The 20,067-nt window shown below is 44.8% G+C and overlaps 1 protein-coding gene across 1 annotated transcript in view; it reads left to right on the forward strand.

Moving 5' to 3' along the window:
• Dock2 (dedicator of cytokinesis 2) overlaps positions 1-20,067 on the forward strand; it is a 469,609-nt gene that overhangs the window by 68,593 nt on the left and 380,949 nt on the right. The window contains exons 11-20 of the mRNA XM_045152647.1: positions 2,346-2,421; positions 3,297-3,373; positions 3,846-3,971; positions 5,370-5,494; positions 10,528-10,626; positions 14,687-14,759; positions 14,872-14,975; positions 17,400-17,583; positions 17,679-17,776; positions 19,808-19,897. Coding sequence (XP_045008582.1) covers positions 2,346-2,421; positions 3,297-3,373; positions 3,846-3,971; positions 5,370-5,494; positions 10,528-10,626; positions 14,687-14,759; positions 14,872-14,975; positions 17,400-17,583; positions 17,679-17,776; positions 19,808-19,897 — 1,052 coding nt within the window. The remainder of the gene's footprint in view (positions 1-2,345; positions 2,422-3,296; positions 3,374-3,845; positions 3,972-5,369; positions 5,495-10,527; positions 10,627-14,686; positions 14,760-14,871; positions 14,976-17,399; positions 17,584-17,678; positions 17,777-19,807; positions 19,898-20,067) is intronic.

The following is a 20,067-nucleotide window of genomic DNA, read 5'->3' on the forward strand; positions in this document are numbered from 1 at the left end:
TTTTCCATAGTTACATCATTCTTGCCCCTCGTGTGTAGGGTTTGTTCTATTTGGTTATTATTTGCACTGTTATTTACTCAATGTATTTTCTTTTAGTTGGCCCATTTTATTTAAAATATTATTTTTCTTTTCTCAATATTTATTTATCTACAACAAAGAGAGAGAGAGAGAGAATAAATTGGACATTCCAGGGCCTCCTGCTTCTGAAAACTAACTCCAGATGCATGTGCCAATTTGTGTATCTGGCTTTTTTATGTGGGTACTGGGGAATGGAACCCAGCCATCAGTCTTTGCAAGCAAGAGCCTTTAACCTCTTAGCCATATCTCCAACCCCATGTTTCTCTTAAAAGACAATTTTTAAATACTTGTGATGTAGCCATTAGATATGTCTAGTGTATTCCTTTTAAATAAAATATAACTTTTTAATCACGTACCCTTTGTAATCCTGTATTCTATAGCTAATCAATTGTTCACCTTGGGAAGCCCTGTTCTATAATCAGAAACCCATTGGCTTTCCAATAATCCCTGGCACTACTTGTATGGTAATGGAATGGAAGACATTATGTGGCTTTTTAGCCACTAGTCAGCCAGGCAACCTTGGACAAGCATTTTCCCCAGGGCATTTGTTTCATGACATGCACAATGAGATGTCTGGGCCTGGAGGCCTCATGGGATCCCTTGGTGTTCTAAGATACTCATTCTATATGAAGAACATTCCCAATACCATACTGTCTTTGTTCAGGTAGGAAGGGTCATTCAGCCTTACCTCCAAGGGTGCCTTTGTCCACAGTCCTCTCCTTTAATGTCAGGTGACAGACATGACAGCTAAACTGGCCACAGCAAAATATATGCGAACTATATTTACTGGTATAACTGAAAATTTTTGAATAGACTAGTTCCTAGCTGGATCCACGAACTCAAGTGAATCCTCCTTAGTTCCTATGCCCTCAGGTTGGCTTATTCTAAAGATAACCATACGGTTATTTGGCAACATGATTATCCAACTTGTGTCCTACCAGATAAGCAACGAGTGAAAAGAAAGTTTCTAGCATTTTCAGCAGAAGCCCCAGGTTAGAAAAGGTCATATGTTCGTTCTCCAACGTCTTTACTTTCTGCAAAGTTTCTCTGATTGACTGCATCAGGGAATGGTGGCCATGCTGGTGCCAATGGGAGATTGCCTGTCCAAACCCACACCACAGGCCTTCAGAAAGGAGGAAAAGGGCTTGCTACCAGTGAGTGGAATAACAACTATTCCTTCTCTTCCTCCCCTTTCTTCTTATTACTGAGGCAAGTTTAATAATTCCACTACCAATGTCACATGTTTTAAATTTTTTTTTGAGGTAGGGTCTTGCTCTAGCCTAGGCTGACCTGGAACTCACTATGTTATCTCAGGAGGGCCTCGAATTCATAGTGATCCTCCTGCCTCTGCCTCCCTGGTGCTGGGATTAGAGGTGTATGCCACCACGCCTGGCTTTTTCTTTTTACTTAACTGTGAGTCAAAGTAAACACTTTCTTCTTTTTTATTGAGAATTTTTTTATACATGAACATAATGCATTTTGATCAGAATCCACTCCTGTTACCTTCTCTTGACCATCTTCCCATCGCCCCTTCCACTGTATCCTTTCTTCTTCCCAAGTAGTTCCTGCTCTACCTTGATGTCTTTGCTCCCCCGTGTATGTGTGTGACCCGCTGTGTTTAGTTAGGTTGTCTGCAGGAGCATGGGCGGCATGTTTCCTATTATTGGAGTTTTGGCTGTGTGTGTTCAACTTACCCTTCACCCCTCTCCACTTTTCTGGTCCCTACGTGAGCACAAGATTCTTTTGTCTTGGTAGTGTGGGGGTGGCGGGGGCCGGCAGAAGGAGAAGTTTTAGAGTTCCTGGATCTCTGTGGAATTACAGGGCTTGAAGATTCTACAGGGTTCCTGTCTATGAATGTGTTTATGGAAAGAAGGTAAATACTACATTGGCTTATTGAATCCTGCAGGGAGTCCCTGCCCTTGGGATTTGTAGGCATAAGAGATGTCCAGTAAGTGTCCAGTCAAACTGCCTTGCTTAACTCTACTGTGTTGGTCTGACCCCTTTTGGCCTCTGCTAAACCATGGGGACCTGATATATTTCCCTGGTCTACAGGTCTTTCTAGCATCTTGGCTCACTGGAATTTTCCCAGGTACTGTATGCCAGGAAACTCATAGCCTGTGACCTGGCCCTCACTGACTCGCTTGTCTTTTCAGGCTTTCCTAACCATCAGGCATCCCTCCATCCTCCTTCCTGTCTTAGAATGCGCCCCATTGTCATCCCTTCCTGGGAACAAGATGATAGTCAATTAATTTCCCTTCTCTTCCTAGTTATGGACATAACAGACATTATTAAGGGGAAAGCAGAGAGCGATGAAGAAAAGCAGCATTTCATTCCTTTCCACCCGTAAGTGGCTCCCTGTTATCTTCCCACGCTGTCCAGTCCTACCCTCAGTGATCAGAGGCCATTAGAGCACAGGGTGAAGTGGTTCCTGACCTTGGTGACAATGTAGACAGGTGGGGCCTCCCAGTAGAAAACCAGGATGAGAAGGATGAGCTCAGTACCAAGGCCCTCGGAACCAGTCACTTCTGATTTATTCAGTTACCAGGCGCTATTGGTCCAATGGACTTTTACTACATGCCTAGAAGAGGGCTATGTGTGCCCAGAATAGGAGGGAGGTGGTGGTCAAGGTCAGCATAACACTGTCTCCATGGAGCTTATACTTTAGTAGTTAAGCAAAAGGCCAAGACTTTTAATGACAAGCACAATAAAGACTGCAGAGCTATGAAGTAGCAGCATCTTGGTAGTCCTAACCCAGTTCTCGTGGGTACATGTATCCCGTGATGAAGGATCGGGGCAGCAAGGAAGGTCAATGGCTTTTCCTTGCTTGGGAAGGAGTAAGGAGTCTTCAAGACTCCAGTTTGACAGACCGTCAGATTGTCATCACTTCAAGAATTTCCAGGTAATAGGGCCAAGGATGCTGGCCAAGCCACGTGATTAGGACTCACCAAGAGCACCTGAAGTCTTTGTTGGCCTCAGAGAAGATGTTCACGTTGGAGGCCCAAGGAGTCGTGAGAATCAATGGTTTTCTCAGAGTGCAGAGCCATGTTTGTGAAGCAGGAGAAGACACTGTGCTTCCTGCTGGTCTGTGTGTCTTCTGAGCAGACGCGGGCCGCTCTTTCCACCTGAGACTTGGAGTGGGGCTGGGGAACTCCCAGCAAGGCAAGTTGGGGACTCCTGAGGGCAGCTTGTGTACATTCGTGCTTCCTGTTCCTTTGCAGGGTCTCTGCTGAGAATGACTTCCTGCATAGCCTGCTGGGCAAAGTCACAGCCTCCAAGGGAGATAGTGGAGGGCAAGGTAAGAGCGACGTTCTCCAGCTCAGGAACCTCTGGCTTTTTTCAGTACATGGATTAAAGTCTTGGACCCATTGGGAAGCCTGGGAGCATGTGGCTCACAGGGGTGCACGGTGCCTCCAGGAGTCAATGAGAAGCTTTCCCACATACCCCAAGCAGAGAGGAGTTGGTGTACCCTAAACCTCCCATGGGCCAGGCACTTTAAGTTACTGTTGGAGTTCATCCTTATACCAGGTCTTTGAGACAGATGGCTAGTGTCATCCCCACTTTAGAAGACAGGGTCTTAGAGAGGTGGGAAACTTGTCAAGTCAGCAGTTAACAGCGCTACAACTAACTGCACCCCAGGGTTGGGTATGGCATGTGTGTATATATATGCTTTTGCTTCCAGGCTTCTGCTCCAGGAGGGGCAGATGGGAGAGGTGGGGGAGGGAAACACCTAGAGAAATTGTGTCTTCATGGGGAGCTTTCCTTCCTAGGCCTTTGGGTGACCATGAAGATGCTTGTCGGTGACAGCGTTCAGATCCGCAAAGACTACCCACACGTAGTGGACAGGACCACCGTGGTGGCCCGGAAGCTGGGATTCCCAGAGATCATCATGCCAGGTGGGGCACAGCTGGCCTGACCTTCTGAGGCAGGGGCAGGGGTGTGGGGCCTGACTCACATAATCCATTTTCTTCCTAAGAATTAGCTTCTTCCTTTTCCCCTTTTTCTATTTCTCTACTTGGACCAGAACACTGGAAACTATTTCTGTATGTAGAGAAACTTCTAAGTGTTCACATAATAAATGAAAACAGATATGTATATATATGTATATATATATATATACTCTTCTGCTCACAATGGGGTCATTCTTTATATACACGAGCTACTGTTTTTAAAAATATTTTTTTATTTATTGATTTGAGAGACAGAGAGAGGGAGGTATAGGCATGCCAGGGCCTCTTTCTGCTGCAAATGACCTCCAAAAGCATGGGACGCATTGTACATCTGGCTTTATCTAGGTACTGGGGAATTGAACCTGGGCCAGCAGGCTTTGCAAGCAAGCACCTTTAACCGCTGAGCCGTCTCCCCAGCCCCAACACAAGCTATTCTTAATATGCTTTATATAGCATTCTGCATCTTACTTTATCACCTAATAACTTATCATGGACACCATTTCTGTTTTACTACACATAGAATAATTCTGTTCTGTCTGTGGGAAATACTGTCCTTCTCTTGAATTTTTCAAGTATATTTTATTGTCCCAAGGACCCATGCTTATTGTAAAATACTCAAATGACATGAAAGCTATAAAGTGAGATGACAAGGGCTCCCACAAATATTTATCTGTAGAAGTAACCACTACTTATTAGTATTTTCCAAATGTGCAAGGAACTTTTAATAAAACGATTTCATATGATAATACTCTTTTGAAATGTCCCCTAACACTTATGCCTGAGCCTGAGATTTCTGTTACCATCACAATTGCTAACTTACTCTTTTTTCCTCCTATAGTTGAATGGTGCCCACTGAGGACCCGTACCACTATATTTGTATCTGACTTACTTCAGATCTCACTTCCCATTTTCTGTTCTGATTTCACTCCCATCCTGAAAATCCTCTGCACCATATTCCGTGTCTTCCCTAGGATCCATGGGAATTCCCTCCATCCTGCTTTAACACAGTGAAAGTTCTGTGGAAGTGTGCACCTGGTTGTTCACCAGAGCTTTCCTTTGTCTTCCCAGAAGGTGTCACTAGAGGACGGAAATTAAGTCATTTTAACTCAGAAAGCATGGCCAATTTTTGACCATCCTACCTCCTGTTTTTGCAACCGATTTCCTAGTTCTCCTACCTTTCCTTGCTACCCCTCTCTCTAGCTTTCCTGACAGGTATAAATGCCTCTGCCCAATGGTTGGTTCTCATGTTCATTTCATTGGTCACCTTCCCTCCTCCTGCTCTGACCTCTCTAGTTAATGAGTGACTGACTCTAACTCTTGTCTGTTTCTCTCCCTCTGCCTCAGGGGATGTCAGGAACGACATCTACATTACTCTCTTACAAGGTGACTTTGACAAGCACAACAAGACCACACAGAGGAATGTGGAAGTGATCATGTGTGTGTGTGCTGAGGATGGCAAAACACTGCCTGTAAGGGACTCTGGTGACAGGGCTTGGGAGTGAGGGTGGGGGGTGTCTCATCATAGGACTTTGCTCCCTAAAGTCTAGGTGCTTCGGAGAAGCTTTGTTGGCATGGTGTCCCACAGTATGACACATCATTGGACTACTTTCCCCCCTTTGTGGTCTTTCCGTGCATTCCTTGCTTCTGGTGACCTTATTTCTTCTTATTCTTTTTTGGCTTGGCTTCTGCTTCTGGGTTAGGGTTCTGCAGTTAAAATGTTGTTCTCATTGAAACAGAGCTGGTTTATTCAGGCAAAATCCCTGGTAAGAGAGAGGATCAATACAGAGCCTTGGGCTGGTGCGGAGGCTCAGAATGTCCTCAAAGCAGGCATTCTTAACATTTAATCCAAGTCCCCAGTGCTCAGCCAGAAATTCGGGTGGAAAGTCTTATTTGCAAATTGGTCTCCAGAGGGCTAACCGCGTGCATTCAGGAATGCAGAGCACATGGCTATATTTATACAGCATATGTCCCATACAATATTTGTCATGTGTATTTACATCATTTGCTTATGTTTCCTTTAAGGTTGTCAGCAGTTGTGGCCAGTGTGTGGGAGGGTTTGGCTTCCCAGTTCTTCCTCTCCGAACACTTAGCTGCAAATAAGATCAGCTCCCAGCAGAAGTTTCAGTGTGGGTAATTGTTCCTCATAGGCCACCGTAGGGGATCAGATGGCAAAGTAGTGGGGGTGCTGATGGCTCAATCACCAGTTGTAGCTCTGGGGCCTGAAGCTCAGACCTGGTGCCATCACCCTCAATCTAAGGATGGCTAATGCCTAGAGAAGAAGGTTTATGCCTGTCAGGCTGGTTGATGGCTTGATGCACACTTCTGCTGTAACCCTAAGTAAACAAATGGGGCACCAGAAACCTTGGTCAACTGGAACAATTCACTCAGGGCTTGAATTTCTGAGTGGGCAGAGATGGGGTTTGATTCCACACTCCAGGTCCCACTTAAACAGTATAGTAACTATATATATATCCACTTCAATGAATTTCTTTCTGAAGCTGGTAATCACTTCTATGAATCCCTGTGAAGGGGCCGGGGAGATGTCTCAGCAGGTAAAGGCACTTACTTGCAAAGCCTGTCTACCTGGGTTCAATTCCCTAGCACCCATGTAAAGGCAGATGCAATGCATCTGGTATTCATTTGTAATAGCAAGTGACCCTGGCATGCACCACATACACACATGCAAGTAAGTAGATAATACTTTTTTTTTAATGTTTGAAATCCTTGAAAGATTCTATGTTATTTGTAAGTGTCAAGAAGTCTCTAAATTGCCTTCTTGTTCATATACCAACCCCTGTTAATTAATATCTGCTGTAGTAGATTCCTGGTGTTGAGCCCATTTTTCTTTCTTGCTTGCTGCAAATTTTCTGAGGAAAAAAAAAATGTGAGAAACACTTGGTCTGAAGGAACAAAGAAAGACTGAGGGTTTTTATCTGAAAGGAAAAAGTGCATTTCATGAGTGTATGGACCATTGGTTTGAAGTTATTTTTATCCAGTTACCTGCTGGAGAACTTTTAAATCTTATTTTTAAAACATAGATATATTTGCCTTCTTATTGCCAGTGGACAAATTAGAAGGAACAGTTAACAGGCAAGCTGACAGACAGGTCTATGCTCGCCACTCTCTCAAACCACACCCAGGATGAGCAGACACAGTGACCAACCAGGAACACTCAAGTAGGTATTCTGGGGCCTGAAATGGAAGGGTAACTGTGAGATAAGGCGATAATTTGCAGTTCCATCTATTAAGGACATTATGGAGGAGTTCAGTTGACTGACTATCGAAAATTGCTGAGAAAACCTGTGGGAGACCTTTCTTTCCCTATTTGTAGAAATAAACATCATTCCCTAAATAAGTGTCAAACAGCACACAAGTGTCACACGGCTCCTGCATCACACTGGTGGGTTTCTGTGTGAACAGCCCTCCTGAGGAGTGCCATTTTTCTCTTGCTATCTTTGGCACAGTGGGCCTAGCAGGAAGACTAGTTAGGCATTTGCCCTTCCCCTATTTTGGTGTCTCAAGGACTTTGCTCAGGTGAAGGAGCAGCAGAGAAATCAATGCCATGGTGGGCTCCGGGGCCAGAGAGGGTTTCAATCCCAATTATCTCTCTTCCTATTAACCATGTGAACTTGGGAACTGTAATCTCTTCCCATAGAGTTGCAGGTTAAACACAACAGGAGGGACCCGGCTCGGGGGTTAAAGGTGCTTGCTTGCAAAGCCTGCTGGTTGGGGTTCAATTACCCAGCCATACAGCTTGTTTGCAGCAGAAAGAGATGTTGGCACACCCTGACACCTGTACATAAATACTTAACAAGGCGCCAGTGGCAGATGCACAGGAGTAGCATGGAGAAGCAGGAGAGTGCCCAGGAAGCCGCAGGAGGGAGCTGAGGGAGTCACGCAGTTCACTTGGCCTATGCAAGTTTTGGGAAAAGGAAATGAGCTTAGATGCACCACAGTCCAGAACCCTCTGAAGGAGGTAGAGGCAAGAGTGAGGGACATTGTAAAATAGTGTTTAAGGTCAGGCTGTCAGGCTCAGAGCCCAGTGCTGCCTGGATTAGCAAAGGGCAGTCTACTGGCTCTGGGACCGCTTTTGTACCTGAGAGTCTGCCCCAAATGAGACCAGCAATAGGACCTCACTCTTGTGAGCATCCGATGATGTAAAAATTTGGCCATTATAATTAGAAAAACTTAATGAGCTCCATCCCTGATTCCCACCTTCAGGTGCTAATTGGCATCTCCCCACAACGTGGCCTCGTCAGTATGGAACACATTATTCCTTCATGGCATGAACTGATCCTCACGTGCTTCCTGCAAAGTAAACCGGGCACTTGCTAGGACCCCAGGTTCTCCTTCCGCTGAGCTGTCTCCTTCAAGGTCATTAAAACCCCCAGGCTTCGTAACTCTCATTCAGGACTTTCAACTGAAGTGGCCCATCCCAGCTGATAGGTCTCACCATCAATGGGCCACGGGGGCATGTGGAAGCTAGAGTATTACTGAGAGACACGGATCTTATCAGTCCCTGGTCAGGGTGCTCTTTCGACATGGCAACTATAGTCCCTGAAGCATGGAAGCAGGGCCACTAACGACTTGCCTTTCTCGGTATAATACTGAGACGTTTCCCTCCAGCCTTAGGAGATAAAAATGTTTCATCATCAGGATAGCTTTGTGATATCCAGTTGCCAGCTGCACAGCAATTTTACTTTCTCCAGGGATATACGTGTGTCTTCAGAGTTTATAAGCTGCATGGAATTCACTGAGGCTACAGAAACTATAAACGCATAAATGTCACTAGATGTAAATCTTTGTAGCCTAAAGTCATGCCTATTATTAAAGAAGGGATACTGGGCCAGGGGCTAGAGGGCCAGGGATGTCATTTCAGCTCTGCCACTTTTTGAGAAGTGCCTTGACTTCTAGGAGCCTCAGTTTACCCAGTTGTGAAATATGGACAGTGACAGTGGTCATTGTGAAGTTTAAATTGAGGGTGGCATAGGGAAGCATGATTCTGGACATAAAAGCTTCTCTTAAGTGGTTGAAACCCTTTGGAAGCATACTTCAGGTCATTGTTTTGAGGAGTCTGAAAAATCTTAACCCATAGGGAAACACAGAGTTTTGTGTCTTATTTCATTTCTGGGTCATAGGGCCTTTGTTTTATAAAGAGGTGAGTTGTGGCAGGTTCAGGACCCATTTGGAAGTAGATTTTGGGACCGGGTATGGTGGCCCATGCCTTTAATCTCAGCACTCATGAGGCTGAGGAAAGAGGATCACTGTGCGTTTGAGGCAACCCTGAGATGACAGAATGAATTCAGGTCAGCCTGGGCTAGAGCAAGACCTTGGAAGCAAAAAACAAAAGTAAAGTGAAATGGATTTTGTCAGCAGGTGCCATCATTTGGCATGGAAGCAGAGAGGGGCTTTCTAGTGACAGTGGGGTGGGGTGTTCTCCCCATAACACAACTTTGTTCACTAGGGTAACAGAGTGCCAACCTGTGACCAGCTTTAGTGCCTCACATCCAATTAAATCTGTTAAGGAGCCTGGTCCTTGCTCACCTTAAGAATGCCTCAAGGCATCGTGTAATTTCAGATGCTGCTGTCAAAAACCAACCCTCATGTTCCTTAAAGTATGAAAGTGATGGCATGGGGGGGGGCAGATATTAGGAGTTGGAACAATGAACGTAATTTTTCATTTCTTAGCTCCTTTCTGTAATGCTTAGAGTGTTATGGCAAAGCATAAATAGTTTCCCTGAACAGATGTGCATGCTTTCTCCGTGTTTTTGGCTTAGAATGCTCTCTCAACACTGCTGTGCAAAACCAACTTAACTATCACCCCTGTAAGAAATCTTCCCTCAATCCTCATCTTCACTTAAGTGTCCCTCCTTTATACCCACAGTTTCCTGTCTGCCGTCACATAGTACTATCATAATTGCTATCAAACTTCCCATCAAGCTCTTATCAGGCTCAGTACCTGTTTCCTGCAGAGTTTGGTCTGGGACAGGCCCCTAGAGGGCATCCACTGTGCCCAGCTGAATCACCCTCCCCCATCCTCTCGCTCCAAACTTTCTCTTCCTGGTGGGTACCCAGGTGCCTCTCTGAAGTGGTGCTGTCTCCCGTGGCTTCGGAACTGCCCACCTGCTATGGCGCGTGGAGTTTCTGTTTGCAAACTTTGTGCACACGTGGCATGTGGGAAACAAACAGGATCAGTGAGACTGGCAGTGTGCAGTAACTCCAAGGCTAGTTACCATTTACAATAAGACAGTCATGTCAGCACCCGGCGTGCTCCAGTGCCTTCCAGAATGGAAGTAATAGAATTTCTGTAGTTAAGCAGCTGTCACTTCTGGGCTGGGGATGCTCCTGTATAAACCTGTAATATAGAAGGGCCATGAGAGGAGTCTTGCAGACAGATTAGGGAAGATCCTAAGGCTGGCCTTAACCTTGGGGTCAAAACTGTCCAAGCACAGAAAATGGAAATTCTGTAATATTTTCTCTCTCTCCATTTTTCCTGAGTCAGAATGCAATTTGTATGGGAGCCGGGGACAAGCCCATGAATGAATACCGTTCCGTGGTGTACTATCAAGTCAAACAGCCACGTTGGATGGAAACAGTCAAGGTAATAATAATAATAATAATAATAATAATAATAATAATAAATAGCAGTGAACCTGTATATAGTACCATAGTGATCCAGGCAGTTTCAAGCATTATATTTAGATAATTCATTTGTTGGTTACAACAGTCCTGTGAGGTTCACATTGTATGTTCCTTCATTTTACAGATGAGGGAAATGTGACACAGGGCAAGTGAACAGCTTACCCACAATCATGGTGCCTCCATGGGTCCAAGCAAACCGAGGCAGTGCTCAGGGTTTGAGCCACTTTCTCTTGGAAGATGAAACAGGAGAGAGACTGGATCTATTAGCATTGTCTCTCCTTTTGAGAAGAGCAGTCCAGCAAGTCAAATGAGACCTCTGGATGGCCCAGGGTTTCTATGTCGGCTCTACCATTCAGTCACCAGTGGTTTGACCTCACACAAGTTCTTCAACTGTTCTATGATTTGGTTTCCTCATCTGGAGATGGGAACAACAGGATGATGGTGGAGAAGAAAGGTCTGAATACACATAACCCTAGCAGGCAGATGCCACCAACACTTCTCATTTGTGGCTGCCTTAGAGCATATGTGGCAGTCTTCTTGGTCTTGAAAACCAAACTGCATTTGACCCATTTTTCCAAGGTCAAAAGCCTGATACTGGTCTATTATTCCTTCTATCCTTCAGTGTAATTAACTGTGAAAGTCACTCTTGTGTCTGTCTCTATCGTGGGGGAGGAGAATGAGACAGTAATTCCAAATGTGTGGCATCACCTCTCTCAAAGTCCTTTTCATAGAATGTCCCCCCTTCCCAAATCAATTATTTTTTCATTGCTTTGTCAAAATACCCGATCAGTAGCAGCTTAGAGAAGGAAAGAATTGACTTTGCCCTTTAGTTCCTGATGGTAGACACCATCACAGTGGGAAAGACAAGGAAGCCAGGCAGGGGCAGGAAGTGAGGCCACATTATTATGTCAGCAGGAAAGAGAGAGAGAAACAGTAGTAAGTGGGCCCAGTGATATCCTTCCTCCAGCAAGAATCCATCTCTGAAAGTCTCCACAACCTTGAACAGGGCTATCAACTGGGGATTCAGTATTCAAACACATGAGTCTATGGTGGATATTTTATATTTAAACCATCGTACCTCCTAAACATTTTGGGGGTACTAAGTGATACTTCATTAACATCCCCCAGTCAAGTAAATTTGAGGAAATCTGAGAAATTTGAGCACAAATATAGACAGATACCAAAAGGCAGATTGTTAGCCAGGTGTGGAGGTGCATGCCTTTAATCCCAGCACTCGGGAGGCAGAGGTAGGAGGATCATCATGAGTTTGAGTCCAGCCAGAGACTACACAGTGAATTCCAGGTCAGCCTGGGCTAGAGTGAGACCCTACCTCAAAACAAATAAATAAACAAACAAAATGGCAAATTCCTTATTTCTGGTTCTCAGAACCCCTCTGGTATAACTGCTGTGTCAAAGTGCAGGAGGAAGAGCATTTTCCAAACCTCACTGGCCCCCAAGCTGCTCTTTATTGCCTAGAATCATGGGCTCACATTGTAGAAATTTCTTGTCCTAATATAGGCAGGTATGACTTTCATGAGACCCGTGGAAATTGGAATTATATGTAAGGATATGCCATTATTTTAACTTTTAAAAATGTTTTATTCTTATTTGTTTATTAGAGAGAGAAAGAGAGAGAGAGGTTACACCAGGGCCTCTAGCCACAACAAATGAACTCCAGGTGCATGCACTACCATGTGCATCTGGCTTGTGTAGATTCTAGGGAATTGAACTTGGGCCCTCAGACTTTGCAGGTAAGAGCCTTAACTGATAAGCCATCTCTCTAGTCTATACCATTTTTTAACTTTTATTTTTGTTTATTTTTATTTATTTATTTGAGAGCAACAGACATAGAGAGAAAGAGGCAGATAGAGACAGAGAGAGAGAGAGAATGGGTGCACCAGGGCCTCCAGCCACTGCAAACTCCAGACACGTGCACCCTCTTGTGCATCTGGCTAAACGTGGGTCCTGGGAATTGAACCTCGAACCAGGGTCCTTAGGCTTCATAGGCAAATGCTTAACCACTGAGCCATCTTGCTAGCCCATGCCATTTTTTAAAATTTTAGTTTTGTTTAATTTAATTAATTTATTTGACAGTTACAGACAGAGGGAGAAAGAGGCAGAGAGAAAGAAAGACAATGGGTGCACCAGGGCCTCCAGCCACTGCAAATGAACTCCAGACGTGTGCGCCCCCTTGTGCTTCTGGCTAACGTGGGTCTTGGGGATTCGAGCCTTGAACCAGGTCCTTAGGCTTCACAGGCGAGTGCTCAACCACTAAGCCATCTCTCTAGCCCATACCATGTTTTTTTTTAAATGGGATGTCCAGCTAAATCCTGGGACTGAATTTGGCCCTCCTTACTGGGGAGATATAGAGTGACAGATTCACCTTTATCTCTTAACTACAGCAAAACTCACCATCTGTGAGAGCATGGGATCTACTCAGGGACCTGAACAGACCACTGGCCTACTGCCTATGTGGTCAAATTGATGGCCTAATGAACTAATACCCAGGCCTTAACCAAAGTGGAATTTTCCCACTGTCTTCTTGTGGACAGTGCTGAACCCATCAAGATGTAATACTGTACTCAGCAGGGAGAAGTGACACAGCTTCCAAGCAACTGTCAGTGTACAAACAGCCATGTAATGCTTAAAAGAGGCCCTTTGGGAATAGTGCCTAATATAGAAGTGGCCTTGATCTCAAATTACCAGGCCATTATATTAAGCAGAAAGGAATATCCTCCATTGGAAATAAAAAAAGATTTTTGGAAATAATTAATTGAAAAAGTAAGCATGATCAGTGCTTCAAACATCTCAGTCTGTCATTAATAGCATTCTTTACTTACCCTGAGCTCTGACTCCAGGCTCAAGATAGATGTCCTTGCATTCATTCACTGTCTGCAAAAGTATGGAGAGGGGTTAATGGACTGGGAAGGTTTTCTGTCTGTGTTCTCTCTTGCATGCTAGTTAGAGATCTCTTTGCTAGTTACTACAAATCAATGTTATTGTCACCCATGTGGGTCATGAGCTTGTTGGGTGCATCAGCCTGGCCAGTGCCTGGGACAACAGCAGCGGCTAGTAATCCTTCAGCACACAGAGGACAAAAGAGACTGCAGGTGTCTGTGAGACTCTCCGTTCCTTGGCTCTGTCTGAAACTCAGACAGAATGGCCAACCTCCTCTGTCTCAAATTTTAGTTTTTATAACAAAGCGTTGCAACCTATGCATCTTTCTGCCTTTTAATAATCTGCTCCATGCAAACTTACCCCTTTTAAAAATCTAAGCATTGTCCTTGTAGCTAGCTAAGCTTCTCTGCATTGGCCTGAATTGCCCAGTGCAGAAGGGCTGTGAGACCTTGGCTAGGGGGTGGGATATTCCAGAGCCAGGCTGAAAGCACCTCAACTGAAGGTGCCAGTAGATCCCTCACTGGAGGAAGATTACTGGGGTGACCCGTGTGTGATTAATGACTTTGGAAGCAAAGCACCTGGCCATACATCAACCAAAGAAAGGATGAATCCAAGGATTTTTTGAAAACAAACAAACATTGGCTTGTAACAGTTTTATACCAATTTTACTAAATGAGAGTCCTCCAGGAAACTCCTAATGACCATTGTTAATTTGCTAACTCCCCCCCCCACCACCACCACAGCTGCTGGGACTCCGGGAGTAGGGAAATGCGCGTTGTGCGGGTTGCAGAGCATCAAACCCTGTGCTAAAGTTATATGACTTTGATGTCAATTTGGGGAGATTCATTTTTTCCTCACTATAATTTACAGCGCTCTTTTCATTGGCTGGGAATGCAATTTGCCAAATGGATTGCATTTACTGCTTTATTTGCTCTTCATAGCTAGTTCGTATGTGATTTATTTACAGTTCATCAGCCTTGACGGATGGGTAGTAAAAATCAGCGTGCAAAGTTCCAAATAAATGGTCGGGCTGCATCTGATGAGTGGTGGGGATGGTGGCAGGTGGAGGGGGAGTGAGGTTCTACACTTGTCCCCTGAGCTCTCGTTTTCTCCCTGCTGAGGTGGCTGTCCCCATTGAAGACATGCAAAGGATTCATCTGCGATTCATGTTCCGACACCGGTCCTCATTGGAATGTGAGTGGGTGTGCCTGCAGCTCCTCGCGACAGGAGAAGAATGGGAGAGTTGGTTGGCCCATGGTCTCTTCTTACTTTTTGTTTCCTTCTTACCTTGCAATACTGTTCCCAGCTAAAGATAAAGGGGAAAAGAACTTCGCCATGTCCTATGTGAAGCTGATGAAAGAAGACGGGACCACTCTGCATGATGGGTGTCATGACTTGGTTGTCCTCAAGGTACTGTGAATTAGGGCTGTGGGAGGCGAAGGGGTGGTTTAAGTGGGATGGCTTAGTAGTTAATGTCAAAGGTACCAGAATCACACCAGGGCTTGTGAGCAACATGACCTTGGACAAAATCTGAACTTCTCTGAGCTTCTTCTCCCTGTTCTGTGAGCCCTAAGAGAGTCAGGGCAAGGATGCTATGAGTCAGTGCATGTAAACATCACAGTGATGGGTGAAGAGTTCAAAGAAATGGACGATGTCAGTGTTACACAAAGGAAGGGGCTCCTGACTCTGTAAGAACCTCCATGGCATGTGTGGAAGACCTACCAAAACATTTGAGAGATGCTGTAAACCATAGCCAATGGAAAAAGCATTAGCATGTAGGGCCCTGAAAACTTCTGCTGAACAAATCTACACTCCTCTCACATGTCTTCTCAGTTTTATTTGGCTTAAGCAATAATTTTAGACCATTTCATGATGATTTAACAGGATTCCTGTGGGAGGCTACTTTATAAAGAAAAGAGGTTTATTTTTCTCACAGTTTTACAGGTTGGGGAACATGGCACTTTTTCTGCTCAGGTCTAGCAAGGGCAGCTTTGGCTGTGCCATGTCATTGGCAGGAGTCCCTGTGTGAGGAACATCCCACATGCCAGACGGGAAGATAGACAGACTGGGTGAGATCAACGATCCTTTCTCGAGAACTAACCAAGGTCTCATGAGAGTTGCCTTAATTATTTCAGTGGACAGTGTCCTAGCACCCCAAGTACCTCTTAATGCTCCCATCACTACCTCCTTGGAGGCCAAGCTTCCAACTCACAAGTGTTGGGAATTGTATTTGTTGCTATGCTGGTTGCTTCTACAGAACACCTGACAAAAGCAACTTAAGGAACGAAGGAAAGGTGCAAGGGTGTAGCTCATGATGGCAGGGGAGTCGTGGTGACAGGAACATAGGCAAGCTGGTCATTGTGTTCACAGCCAGGAAGCAGAGGAAGATGAATATTTCGGCTCCTCCTCCCTTCTGTGCTGCCCAGGACCCCAGCCTTAGAATGGGGTCATCCACAGTCAGGGTGGACCTTGCCACCTCAATTAACCCAGTCTAGAAACTCCATCACAGACACGCCAGTAGTTTGCCCCCCAGGTGATTCTAGAACCAATCAAGTTGACAGTACTATTCACCATGACAGGAACAAGCCATATCCCAACCCAAGCAGTATGAGGCAACTCCGTGAGGTGACACATTGGCAGAACCGTGTAAGCTATAATGGATGCACAGAAGTCCACCGTGACTGTTTTCCAAATGGGAGGAACGCTTGCCTTGATCCTACTTGCATGCCTTCCTGCTCCTGCTCTAAGGACAATACGATGCTTCTACTTGGCTGGGGGCAAAGCATGCAACTGTGAGATAGAGAATGGGCAAAAGGCAGGCTCAGGGTCAGACCCTTGGCTTGGCTTTCCCTTCTTGTAGGCTGTCATTGCTCTTCTGCCCATGGTACACATGACCAACACAGCCACATCACGTGGTATGATTCTCTAAGTCTCTTTGCTTTTTGTTTTTTGGAAAACCTCCTTCTTCAGCAGCCTCTGTTTTCTTATTTCTCAAACATTCACAAAGCCATTCTTTCCCAACACATGGTAAACTTCTTGGAGGCAGAGGCCCAGTTTTAGCCAGTTGTTTTCTCAGTTAACCCTCATCAACCCTCAGTTTCCTCATTTGTAAGCTGAAGATAACAACATCTATTATAAATGATTGTCATGAAGTTCTGGTGATGTGAACTAAGGCAGGTAAAGTGCCTGGTGTAGCTAGCAACTGGTGCAGCGAGGACCCAATAGGTGCGTACCCTGCCCTACCCATTCAGTTATGTGTGCTGAGGCACTTATGTATCTGTCATTTGGCCATGCATCATGCCATGTCTGCTCAGAAATTCTATGATGTAGGGAACATGGTAATTATCAGTTTATCCATGAGAAAAATATGATATGGAGATGTCCAAGATTGAATCCAATAAGGTGTAGACTTGAATGGATGACCAGGATCTAGATCTCAGGGTGTTCTGACCAAAGGCCTTTGCCATTAGTTTCTAGTTTAGGCTAGATCTCCTGTGTACTGTTGGAGGGGGGCATAGTATCTTATTTTATGTCCAGAAACCTAGGGTAGATTATATATGATCTTCTTGAGAAAACTTCAGTTCTCTCTTATCCTTTTAATGAAGTTCACAGAGCCTTCAATGGGTTGATTGATCCATCCCATTTCCATAAACCTCACTTTGGACTCTTGCCTGTTGTGTGATAAGACAGCCCAGATGTCTATTGCCTCTCTCATGATTCTCTTGCTATTTCTGATCCTTTTACCACACAGTGTATAATTTGGCCCACTATGTGCTCTATGTGGGGTTGCTCCTGTAGTCTTGCCCAAAGCAATAACTGAACTGTGGTTTCCAGGGGGACAGCAAGAAGATGGAGGATGCCAGCGCTTACCTCACACTTCCTTCATACAGACACCATGCAGAAAGCAAGGGGGCAACTTTGAACCGGAGCTCCAGCAGTGTTGGGGGGCTTTCTGTCAGCTCCCGCGACATGTTCTCCATTTCCACCCTGGTGTGTTCCACCAAGCTCACTCAGAACGGTAATGGAATCCTTGAAGTTTGTGTTGATGGTTCTGTGTGTGGGAGGCCTGGTATGGCTGGTTAGCCGCTAACTGTTACCTGGTCTCTTCTTTAGTGGGTTTGCTGGGTTTGCTGAAGTGGCGTATGAAGCCTCAACTGCTACAAGAGAATTTAGAAAAGCTGAAGATTGTGGATGGAGAGGAAGTAGTGAAGGTCAGTGGGACCTTATTTAGCTTGTGTTCATCCATCAGTGGCAGAGGTCAAAAGCTAGGGGGAGGGGTTGTCTGAAGAGGAACCCAGGGTTGAAAGAGACAGGATGCCTTATCCTCTGACTGTCACAACTTTACCATGAGCAATATATTTTTTAAACTTGTTTATTTATGTGTCTGCATGAGTGAGCATGTGCCACAGCAGATGTGCAGAGGACAGAGACATTCGTGTCTGTGTTTCTCCTTCTTTGAGACAGGGTCTCTTGCTGCAGCATATGTGTCTGGTCTGGTAGCAGCTTCACATGGGTGCCGGGGAGCTGTGTCTGAGCCGGTAGGCTTTGCAAACAAATGCCTTTAACCACTCATCACCTCCTCAGCCCCATTCCTCACCCATGAGGAATCCTTATTGGGAAATACAAATGGATAACTTGGCTCCATGGGATGAAATATTCAGCATCTGAAAACTCTGGTTGTATGTAGTCTCGGGAAGCAAATCAACCTGCATGGAGATCTTAGCTCTCCTACTTCCCAGCTGTATGTCATAATATTATGAATGTGACAATTTCTCAGAATTGTTATGAGCCTTCTGAATGGTAATATTTAAAAAATTACTCAGCAATCTCTTGTACACAGTACATATTAAGTGAACTAAAACATATGAAATCCACAAAGTTCAATTAACAGTAACTTATTTTTGTTAATATATGTTGCTATATATAGTAATAACAGTATGATCTCTTAGCACTATGGGTACATTGCTAGAAATAAAAAAAAAGACTTAGTCTATGCTGCTTGGAGAGCATTATGTATTAAAGATGAGAGAGAGAAAGAGAAAGACACCAGGGGTTACAGTTGAGTGAAACAAGCAGAAAACAATGCAAATGTCAGATGTGTTATTGCTTTCTCATGGCAGAAGGGAATATAGTGTCTGAGCGCAGGTCTAATTAAAGCAGCTCTGCTCTGAAGCCCTGTGAATTGGGACAAGCATTTTCCGTTGCTCCTATAGTGGTCTTGTTTCCATCAAGAACACTGGCACAACTAGAAACTCTGAGATCAAGCATCTTTATTTGGCCATTTGGGGTCTTGAAGGACTATAGGACAAATTCGCTTATCCCTCAGGAGGAGGGTATCAAGTTTTGTTTAATTGCCCAAACCTAGAGAAACGGTATGTTTTCCAGATCACTGCTTTAAATACACACCATTGATCTATCTACCTAACTCAGCAGTGGCAAGGGAATTCCCTCAGATTCCCTTCTGGTAAGGTCTGTTGTCTTAATGCAGCCTGGAGAAGTCAGTGAAGGCGATTCCATTGTCATCCTTTTAGATTCTTTTCTAAAAGTTTTCTAAAAGACTTTCCATTCATGTGTACCCAAAGACTCTGTGACACTGTGGTGGGCTCCCTCATGCCTCGTCTCAGTCAGTAGCCCTAAGAGAGGCCGCATCATGGCAGACCACCATTATCATTGACTTTTTTTTTTTTTTTGCCTGATCTTGAATTTTATAACTACAAAGAAATAAAGTCCATTGTTTGTTTGTTTGAAGTAGGGTCTTATTCTCGCTCAGGCTTCCCTAGAACTTACTACATAGTCTCAGGGTGGCCTTGAACTCACAGTGATCCTCTTACCTCTGCCTCTTGAGTGTTGGGATTAAAGGTGTGCACCACCACACCAGGTATAACTACATTTTTGTGCCTGGCTTATTTTACTTCATGCAGTGTCTGTAAAAGGCTTCCTTTTCAAAGACCAGGCTAGAGGACAGTAAAAATGGGTGCCACTGTGGAGGCACTTGCAAGTGGTTTCCCCTTCTCTATTGCTGTGTAGTTGGTAGTGTGAAATGTTACCACATGTGCCTCTGTGCTGCCACTGCTGGGTCATGTGGCTGCGCCAGGTTCTGGCTGTTGTGACCAAAACGGCTCTGATCCCTTTAAGATGGCATGTGATGTATATGTGCTCTTGTTCTCTTGGATAAATGCACAGGAATGGGATGTATGGGATGCATGCACTCTTTCTAAATGCAGCTCTCCTGCTTTTTCCAGTTTCTCCAGGACACTCTGGATGCTCTCTTCAACATAATGATGGAACATTCTCAAAGTGACAAGTATGACATCCTCGTCTTTGATGCTTTGGTAAGAGAGAAGGGGCAGCTGTTCTTGGAAATCAGGCATGAATTCTCTTAGTTTGAGACACCTGAGATCACATGGACTCCTGGCAGGAATGTTCTGGGGCCATCAGCAAGCAGACTGGTGAATAAATACTGCCTCCCTTCACTGTGCTGAGAGCCTGGAGCTTGGTGGCT

This window comes from Jaculus jaculus, chromosome 6 (genome assembly GCF_020740685.1).
Source record: "Jaculus jaculus isolate mJacJac1 chromosome 6, mJacJac1.mat.Y.cur, whole genome shotgun sequence".
In the NCBI taxonomy this organism is placed as follows: domain Eukaryota; kingdom Metazoa; phylum Chordata; class Mammalia; order Rodentia; family Dipodidae; genus Jaculus; species Jaculus jaculus.